General features: G+C 35.0%; 1 protein-coding gene across 1 annotated transcript; it reads left to right on the forward strand.

Annotated features, from left to right (window-relative positions):
- The first annotated feature begins 8,199 nt into the window (after positions 1-8,199).
- LOC113188784 (taste receptor type 2 member 2-like) lies at positions 8,200-9,108 on the forward strand. The gene has a single exon (XM_026397262.2). The coding sequence runs from the start codon at positions 8,200-8,202 to the stop codon at positions 9,106-9,108; it is 909 nt and encodes a 302-aa protein (XP_026253047.2).
- Positions 9,109-11,102: the final 1,994 nt, after the last annotated feature.

Consider the following 11,102-nt stretch of genomic DNA (forward strand, 5'->3'; position numbering starts at 1 on the left):
TACAATTTTCTATATCAATCATACCCTAATAAATCTATTTTTAAAAATAGAGAAGAGGAGATTGATCATAGAAAAATTGTACTGAATTGTTTATCTCTTTTATAGGGCTAATATTAAATGTTAGTCCCGCTGACCTGTATTAAGTTTAAAATTGAGCTTAGATGAAAACTTCCTCAGCTAATGTGGTACTAAACTTAATACAAAATGTGGTGATTGAATGCACACTTTTGCAGAGCTATGATTTGACCATTGGGATGGTATTCAAAATCCCATTGGCAGTATTATTAATAAAAATGAAAGATAAAGAGACACTAGCCATAGATTGCTTTCATTTTTGAAGAGGGATCTGTGTAATAGAATTCATTGTTAAATTGAGTTACATTTTATTCTTTTACAAATATTCTTATACTTCCTAAAGAGAGTAAATTCACTTATAATTTTAATCATACTACTTACTGATAACCAAACAATCATGAGTAAGTTTTTTGCAAGGTTTAAAGTCAATGGACAGAAATATTTTTAGGTGGGAGAGAGCTGCTCTATCAAATGTACTTAGAGGAAAGTATCTCAAGATTTTTCCTCATTTACTAGTAATCACGAAATTTTAGGGAATTAGTATACATGTGTGTGTGTATATATATATATATATATATATATATATATATTAAAAAACAAGCAGCCTACATCTTTTCCAAATGAATTTTTCAGTTTTAAAAATCTAGTGTTCATAAATAAAAGCCATATGAATCTATTTCTTAAAATCCATATTTATATTTCCAAGGGGTAGAATCAACAGAACATTACTTAACACACATATTTGACTGCACACACAGATACACACACACACAAATGCACTACACATGTAACATTGGAAGAATAAAATTTCTATTTTATTCACTAGTTTTTAGATGTCACAGTCTTAGGTATATCAGTTAGATATTTTGGTTTCAGAAAAGTTTTGACATTTATATGTGGACACCTTTTGAGAGGGAGAACTCAATCAATACACACTGGTGTAAACATGACCTGCTTCCTCTTGTTCTTGAGTTGACCCAGAAGGCCATTCTGAACACATCTGTATGTGAACCAACAGGTGTTGTATTCCTCTCTCTCCACTTGTTAATGGAGGTCATATAAACTTCCAAAAGTTTTATATATTACTTCTTTGAACTCCTAGGAGTTCCAGTATGCCAGTATCACGAAAATTGGGAGTGAAACTTTATATTTTCTATGAATATTGTCTGGAGATATCTTCAGCTACATGTCAGACAGGAAAAGCACACTTTGATTACTTGTTTAAAATCTCTCAAAAAGACTGAAATTTTGTGTCATGGACAACCCAAATTATCATGCTAAAGCTGAGTAAGAGTGTGGAGTTTTAAAACATGGCTGATTGGTTTCTAGCTGCTGTACATCTTTCTTTTTTTTCTTTTTTTTTTTATTGGTTGTTCACAACATTACAAAGCTCTTGACATATCATATTTCATCCATTAGATTTAAGTGCGTTATGAACTCCCAATTTTTACCCAAAATGCAGATTGCAGAATCACGTCGGTTACACATCCAGAATTTTACATAATGCCCTATTAGTAATTGTTGTATTCTACTACTTTTCCTATCCCCTACTATCCCCCCTCCCCTTCCCTCACATCTTCTCTCTCTACCCCATCTACTGTAATTCATTTCTCTCCTTGTTTATTTTCCCATTCCCCTCACAACCTCTTATATGTAATTTTGTATAGCAATGAGGGTCTCCCTTCATTTCCATGCAATTTCCCTTTTCTCTCCCTTTCCCTCCCATCTCATGTCTCTGTTTAATGTTAATCTTTTCTTCCTGCTCTTCCTCCCTGCTCTGTTCATAGTTGCTCTCATTATATCAAAGAAGACATTTGGTATTTGTTTTTTAGGGATTGGCTAGCTTCACTAAGCATAATCTGCTCTAGTGCCATCCATTTCCCTGCAAATTCCATGATTTTGTCATTTTTAAGTGCTGCATAATACTCCATGGTGTATAAATGCCACATTTTTTTTTATCCATTCATCTATTGAAGGGCATCTGGGTTGGTTCCACAGTCTAGCTATTGTTAATTGTGCTGCTATGAATATCGATGTGGCAGTATCCCTGTAGTGAGCTCTTTTAAGGTCTTCAGGGAATAGTCCGAGAAGGGCAATAGCTGGGTCAAATGGTGGTTCCATTCCCAGCTTTCCCAGGAATCTCCATACTGCTTTCCAAATTGGCCGCACCAATTTGCAGTCCCACCAGCAATGTACAAGTGTACCCTTTTCTCCACATCCTCGCCAGCACTTGTTGTTTGACTTCATAGTGGCTGCCAATCTTACTGGAGTGAAATGGTATCTTAGGGTGGTTTTGATTTGCATTTCTCTGACTGCTAGAGATGGTGAGCATTTTTTCATGTACTTGTTGAGTGATTGTATATCCTCCTCTGAGAAGTGTCTGTTCAGGTCCTTGGCCCATTTGTTGATTGGGTTATTTGTTATCTTATTGTCTAATTTTTTGAGTTCTTTGTATACTCTGGATATTAGGGCTCTATCTGAAGTGTGAGGAGTAAAAATTTGTTCCCAGGATGTAGGCTCCCTATTTACCTCTCTTATTGTTTCTCTTGCTGAGAAAAAACTTTTTAGTTTAAGTAAGTCCCATTTGTTGATTCTTGTTATTAACTCTTATGCTGCTGTACATCTTTCATTTTAAGAAATTGTCTTTGGAAGAACCAAGCAAACAGTCATGAGAATATCTTGCCAACAAGTTGCTATCTTTTCCCATTTTGAACCCAGAGTGACTCTAGAAATACAAAGGGAGACCATCATTCCACGTTGGAACATAGTCACCTTATACATGAAACACACATTGAGAAAACAGATTGAAAACAACCTCTGAAGAAGAAACAAATCATAGTCAAAATATTAAGCATTATTTGTTTACTGAAACTTGTTGAAGCAATTTGGTCGCCAAATTGGGCTAGGTAATAGTAGCTTTTCATGATTTTTTTCTTATTCTTCTTAGCTATGTTCTCAACTTTGATTTGGAGTTGTAGTCTGTAGATTTCAAAAATGTAGAATTCCTTGATTATGGAGGAAATATGACAGTATATCTGAAAAATATCCATTTGTATTAATGGATATAAAACATTTCTGTTTCTGTCATGGATTTTCTGATTAAATTTAGGTGAGTTACTAAACATCTCAAGACTACAGTTTCCTATACCTGTAATAGAGATGACCCTTTCCTATACAAATACTAAGAATTTAAAGAATGAACTCTCTGTAATCTTACTTTAGAAGAAAATGAATTGTTTATTTCTACCCCTATTTACTTATTTCATTATAATAAGTCTCAAATTTGGGGTATGCTTATGCTATTATTCTCTTACTGTATTTTCTGTTATCAGTTGCTTTTCCTGATTACATTCATGCTACTAAGATTGTTACACCTGTGCAGGTGGGCAGCTGTCTATTTCAGGTTGGTGTAATAAAATGCATGTTACACAACATTCTGGATAATAAACACTGGAGCATGAAATCCTGTTGATATAGCTCATACAAAGACTGTTCAACTACTCTAAGGTTTTAGCAGAAAATGAATGTGAAAATGTTGAAAAAAATTAAGACTGTATATTTTTATCTTTTATTTTTCTATATCACCAGCTTTACCAAAGGGGAAATCTGACCTCAGTCTCTGCACTTCACTATCTTCATTAAGTGTGGCAGTTGCATAGCTTTTCAATAAAAATTAAATAATAGTAAATGTATAGAATATATTTTAAGAATATGATAACTACCAATATTATGGCAAGTAAATTGATGAATTATTGTCAAATTCAAATTGGATTATCAGATTTCATTAATTTTTATAATTTTTATGTATACTTTTTCAGAAAATAACTTATGAATACAAGTAACAAGAATGAGTCTAATTTTGGTTGCTTGAATTATGAACCTGATAATCAATCTGTTTGAATTCTCTTTCATCCACCATGTGGTTGATATTATTCTAGAATCTTGAAGGGAAAATTCAGCAACTAAATTAAAAACTTAATCTTCAACTCAAAATCCACAGAAATCCTGAAAGAAAGTCAAAATATAAGAAAACTACATGACATAAACAGATATGAGGACATATTGAAGAACTTCCAATGGCTTTTTCTTCACTGACTGGATACTGATCTCAAAAAGGAGATAGTGAACTGAATGCCACCAGCTTGCAAGCAGGGGCTTTTTAAAGACTCCTCCTTTTACTTCATATATTTACTAATAATAAGACAGATGCAAATGAAATTTTGAGTTGATACTTTACAGAAGCCTAAAAATTATTTTGAGTATTTTCACAGTATTAAACTAATCCAGTGGATCAATTTGGACCAATAAATGATTCAGTCTTTAGTGTCAATTCTCTTTGCCAAACCTCAACAGCAAAGCCATGGTGGTGGGAAAATTGCCAACAAAGTGAGTTCAACTAAAGGAAAGAAAGTAACTTCAATCTTCTTTAGTAATCTATAAAGACCTGGACTATTCGCTGGCATAAAGAAGAAATTCAATGAGCTTGTTTTAAAAATTGAAATATTTCTGCAGTTTATACCCAATGAAGAAGCAAATGAGCAGCTCTCTGTGCAAAGGCAATGGCTAATTATAATTCAAATATTTGAAGTACCTTCTAATTGTCCAATTAGTTTATGATCATCACCTTAAAATCAAAGGATGTTAATACAGTATTCAACAATCAAAAACAAAAATGAAGGACAGCATTAGGGGTATGTCAGTTCTTAAGATGTGTGAGCATTTAGAAAATCATACTATCAATAGGAAGTGACTTGACTAAAATTAGTTTAACAAATTATAAATATTCAGTGCCTCCTAGGAGAAATTATTTTCTTCAAAAAGGAATCTATTGTTTCAGTAAAACTTTCAAACATTGTTTTATTTGAAAAACATCTTTCTCCATTTGGCTTCTCTATTTTCCAAATCTCCAACAAGCATATGAATTAGTAATGTTAAGTCTGTCTCCCTCACCATGAACTTTTCCTACTTCTGAGAAAGAGCTCTTCACTAAAATTCTACTTCCAAAATAGGATTCGATTCAACAGGGCAAATGCAAATCAGGGCCCATATGACAGGAAAATCACAAATGCAAATACAAACTAAATTTTAGCTTAATGTCAATTATACTTTTAGAATAGTTCTTGCAAAAGTCAAGCTTTCTTTTCAATTAAATGATACATTAGAGAGGCAAATCAGAGACAGAATCCAGGATTTCAGAATGAAATAAGCACTGGATGAATTCAAATCTCATAGTAGAGTCACGTAGCCCACAGTCCATTTGGCCAGTTGCACTGGTATGAATATGACAAATGAAAGGTGGTTTGAAACCAGCTCAGTCTCAAATTTCAAAGAACTTGGACCCTCAGTGGGGGCATAGCTTGTAAATTATATATTTATCTAAGAAGTGAAATTCAAAAAAATGTTCTTAAGAAGTATGTCCATAGCATACATGCATTCTGATGTTGGTATAACATTGAAATTTTAACAATAAAATATTTTTTAAAAAATAGGTTTATGAGAAAATTCATCTTAATTGCAATGTGTTAGAATTGTTTTTGCTAACAAGAGTTTCCATATATTGATCCAATTTTTTAAAAACTATTTAAGCATGGAAAATTGAGAGAAAAGACAATAAATTTAAAAATGGAGAATCAGGATGATAATATATTGACATTTATACTTATATCCTGGTTATTATGGTGAAGATAGTTGAAATCTAGAAGGACCCCCATTACTGAACTAAAATAAGAAATATTTTAGGCATATTAATATGTATTTTTATAATAGCTTCTAAAAATATAATAAAAATGGAATTGATACCTGTCATAATAAAAATTTACCACAATCTTCAGTATACATTCCAAGATTTTTTAATCCATCAAAATTAGTAATTTGGCCTGTACATGTTATCTAGCTTGTTATGAATATCCCAAATTGCTTTCTGTTTTAGTTTGGATGTGAGGTGTCCCCCAAAAGCTCATGTGTGAGACAATAAAAGAAGGTTCAGAGGAGAAATGATTGGGTTGTGAGGGTCTTAGCCCAATCAGTGATTTAATCCCCTGATAGGGATTAACTGAGTGGTAACTGAAGTGGTAGGTTGTTGCTGGAGAAGGTGGGAATTAGGGTGTGGCTTTGGTGTATACATGTGCATCTGGAAACTGGAGTCTCTCTCTGCTTCTTGATCACTGTGATGTGAGCTGCTTCTCTCTGCCACCCTCTCCTACTATGATGTTCAACCTCATCTCCAGCCCTGAGGAATGGAACCATCATTCTATGGATGAAGACATCTGAAACCGTGAGCCCTCAAATAAATTTTCTCATTTATAATTGTGCTGGTTGGATTCTTAAGTCACAACAGTGAAAAAGCTGACTTAAACACTGTCCCTCATTTACTCAAGCACTTTTAACTCAGCAAAATTATTTAGTAAAAATATTCATAATAAAATGTGGATGAAAACAGAATTTTTGAAAAATGGAAAGCTGAAATTAATTGAATTTTTATTTTTAACAAAGAACCAGAATTCTGTACAGGTCCACAGTATTTGAGAACTTAATCATCAGATCTTTTAAATGCAAACATTGAAAATATGTAACTGAGTCTCAGGTAACTCACGAATGGGTAGTAAGCTGTAAGCAGTCCAAATTCTATTTTTCTTTCCTTCATCCCACAGACGTGACTCTGGTCTAGAGTTTGGAACTCAGATGTAAGTTTCTTAACTCATACCTTGAAGCAGGAATGCCATCGAGAGGTCAGGGGGCTCAGCAAATACTATTTTCAGGGCAAAGTTACAATTTAGAAACAGGAAAGACCAAGACCTAAAACCAGAGGCAAAATGAAAGCCAGAGTCTTTATGTGGGTCATCTAACCAGATGTTAGAAGAGATAGAGATGGGATCACTCTTGCTGCAGTTTGGACAGGTTGGTGTGTGAAAGATGTGTCGGGTGGTGACAAAGCTGGCATTTGCTTTCTTCACCCGGTAGATTACAGTTCACAGGATACCGCGGGGAGCTCTAAAAACCAGGATCGGTGTGGACAGAGGGTGGAAAATCCATTTATTTGGTTTTTTCCTCTTTTTAACACTCTTTCAACTTTATATGCTAGATTCCTGTTCACAGTGTTTCTTTACAGATTTTTTTTTTCTTATTATAGTAAGCACATCACAAGGATATTTAATAATGTTAATTGTAGCTAATATTCATTCAGTGCTTAGAATGACCCAGCTATGAAACTAAGCCCTTTAAGAATTACATTTTATTATGTAAAATAATAGTTTATTTACATTTTTACATCTTATTTAAATAAAATTCATCAAGGTTATGTGAATGCTTCTTTTTAATATAAGCAGGGAGCTCATTTTGACATAGCAATTTCGCCCTCTGCTGGTGGTCAAAAGTTTCTGGACCATCTACCTTGTGAAACAACCCTCAACAACAGTATGCCAATGTGAGACTGTGGATCAATTATGCACTACTTTTATAACTCTGACTTGCTAATTATAAGTTTAACAGCCTACTAATGCAGCAGTGTAAACATGATATATTCAGGTTAAAATAGGATTCGGATTTAAAAAAAAAAAGTTGTATTCCAGAAACAGATGTTAAAGTATGGAGAGGAAATTTCCTCTGGTGAGGGTGGAGAACAAAGAGGAGAAATTTTATTAAAGTGTCTCAGAAGTAATATAGTTTAAAAAGGTGATTGGGAAAGAGCCACTTTTAAGGCTGTGTATTCAGAAAACAGGAAATAATCTTCTGTCCTGAGGATATGTCATATGACATTCGGGAAAAGTAAAATGGCAGTAACACAAGTGAAACACATTTATAATCAGATTTTTTTTTCAAAACTGAATAACTGTGAGAATGGATTAGAGCATATAGGGTAAATTTTTCTGGGTATGTCATTAGAAGACTTATCATTCAAATGTTTGGATTTGCATTCCCACAGCTTCATGTGAAGAGCACCAGATTTAAAAAGCAGTCTCTCTGATTTTCTTCCTTATGAGAAAAACAAGTGTGAGACTCTAGCTATGATCCAGGAGTTGACAGATGATCAGATTTCTCCAAGCTGTATGTTCCTGTGTACAAGATCCTCAGGGGAAGGTATTTAAGATCATCTACAGGGAAACACTAAGATTCATCTTAAGAAACATGGCCCTTCTTTTGACAGTTATTCTTCATATGGTCCTCATGTCAACAGAATTTGTCATAGGGATTATAGTCAATGGATTTCTTATAATCATGAGCTGTAATGACTTGATCAAAAGCAGAAGGCTAATTCTATTACAAATCCTCTTACTATGTATAGGAATATCAAGATTTGGCCTGCAGATAATCTTAATAGTACAAAGTTTGTACTCTGTGTTCTTTCCACTTGCTTATCAGGCAAATATTTATGGGGCAAAGATGATGTTTTTTTGGATGTTTTTTAATTCTCTCAGTCTCTGGTTTGCCACCAGCCTTTCTATATTTTACTGCCTCAAAATTGCAACCTTCACTCATTCCTGTTTTCTTTGGCTGAAATTCAGGATTTGGAAGCTTATCCTCTGGCTGCTCCTGGTCAGTTTGCTGGCCTCTTTGAGCACTGCAGTGGTATGTACTAAGGTAGAATTACCTAAAATCGACTATGCTGATTTCTTCACAAACACCACCCTAAAGAGTGCTACAGCCAAGATAAAAAACAACAACGAATTGCTTCTTGTCAACTTGGCATTAGTCCTTCCTCTCTTCATATTCGTGATGTGCACTTGCATGTTATTCATCTCTCTTTACAAGCACACTCACCGGATACAAAACGGACCTCATGGTTTTCCCAACACCCAGAGAGAAGCCCATATAAATGCATTAAGAACAGTGATAACATTCTTTTGCTTCTTTATTTCTTATTTTGCTGCCTTCATGACAAATATGACATTTCAAATTTCTTACAGAAGTCATCAGTTCTTTGTGGTGAAGGACATAATGGCAGCATACCCTGCCGGCCATTCAATTATAATCATCCTGAGTAACTCTAAGCTCCAGCAATCATTCAGGAGAATTCTCTGCCTCAAAAGGAAATGATGAAGATGAGGACAAACATGAAATGAAATATTTTTCCTTGCCATGAGCTCAGTGGACTTACTTGTGTTTTATGTGCTCCCTATCCCTTCTCTCTGACAATAACCTGTTCCCATTACACCCCAAGGGACACCAATTGTGAGAAGCTAATTCTGATATTTGATGGATAGGATATTTCTTCTTCAAGGGCTTATGTATTTAAAAATATTTTGATGGTAATACATGTTAGTAACTAGTGCTTGCAGTGGAATACCAGCTACATTTTAGAAACAAGAAAAAAGTTCTATGACTTTATTTGGTTAATCACTATTTCAGTTTCTTTATCCGTCTTCCAAGGTCACTGGGGGTTTTCTGGGTGAGATAAGGAAAAGCAACTCCATTTTAATTAAAAACTTGAAGCCATAGAATAATTTGGTTGTTTGGGGGCACTTAATTATTTTTCAAAGAAGTTCATCAGTATAATGCAAACACAGGTTGAAAGTGTATGCCTAGCTGTACTGGGTAAGATCTTCTGCTTCTGATTTCAGGTGGGGAGGTGATATGGGGCAAATCGAGCTTCAAGCATATATACACAATCAGCACAATTCAAAGTCTCCATTCTTCACAAAATAAAGAAATATTTTTTAATTTCCTGAAATATTAAGCTTACTCTCAGAGAAAGTGCGGGGAGGTGAATAACAGTGAATTCTTAGCAGATTGAACATTAGACAATAGAGTTCTTAACTTCTTCCCAACTGGGAATCTTGTCTGGGGTATGGTAGCAACACATGTCTTGAAGATCTAAAGTAAAAGCTTTGAATTTGTTGATAGATTTGAATTGATTCTTCTCTTTAAGGATCTTGAATAGTCTTGTTTGAGGGAAGAAAACTGTTTTTGCAATATCTTTTACTTCTTAGGATGCCTATTGGAATCTATAAACTCCTCTTTGCCTCTTAAACAACAACAAAAAAAATGTGTTGCTATTTAAATTGTAACAAATTGGAATTAAAGCGGATTAAATGTTGCTGGATGGGAAAAACCAAATATGTGTATGTATGTGTGCAATGATTTCTTACCAGATAAAAGAAGACTTAGGATCTATACTAGCAATTCATTCACTGTTCTAACAAGCAGAGGTTCTCAAATTTAACAAAATCACCTAGAGGACTTGTCAAAACACAGATTGCTGTCTCCTTGCCCCCAAGAGTTTCTGACTTAGTCCGTTCAGAGTGGGACCTGAGAACGAGATAGCAAGTCCTCATGCTGTGAGTCTGGGGAAAACTGGTCACTGTGGTTAAGAACCTGGCCACTGGGGCCAAATTGGATGGGTTTGCATCTGGCTAGTTGCTGAGTGAGCAGTGTGAACTTGGGCAAGTCTTTAGACTCTGACCCCACAGTCTCCTCATCTGTAAAATGAGATTATAATGGTACTTACTCCCAAATGTTGCTGTGTGTTTGGATCTGTTAGCAAGTGTAAAACACTGTGGATGGTTCCTGGTACAGAGTCAAGGTCAGTTGGGCCCAAATATAGTATTACGTCAAGAAAAAGTTTCAATTGCCCTTATATGGAAGGCATGAGGTTTATTCTTCTACTGTTTTGAAGTTGGAAAAGTAGAGTTAAATTTTTATATTATTACTTTAAAAAAAGAGGCAATTAGGATACCTCTGTTAAGAATGATAAACAGGGTTAGCATTGTGATGAAGGAGAAAGGGGTTAATAAAGGAGGCGGCAAAATAAAACTTAGGAACCACTAGAAGATGACGAAAGGACAGGGAGTGTGTGGGGATGGGAGCGAAGAAGAAGAGGGGAGAGGCGGCAATGCTTGCGTTCCTCCTAGGTCTTAGGAAGGGTCACTGGTGGTGACATTCATGCTGGAATCACTGTGGATGCTGGACACAGTGATCTGGAAGAAGTGAGCCTTCTGGAGAATTGCTCCCTAGGACAAAGTAGCATGGTCATCAGTGGGACTTGACTATGAATAACTGAAGGAAGAGGCCTCTAACCTAGTGAATTTGAG

The sequence above is a fragment of the Urocitellus parryii genome, chromosome 3, assembly GCF_045843805.1.
Source record: "Urocitellus parryii isolate mUroPar1 chromosome 3, mUroPar1.hap1, whole genome shotgun sequence".
Classification (NCBI taxonomy): domain Eukaryota; kingdom Metazoa; phylum Chordata; class Mammalia; order Rodentia; family Sciuridae; genus Urocitellus; species Urocitellus parryii.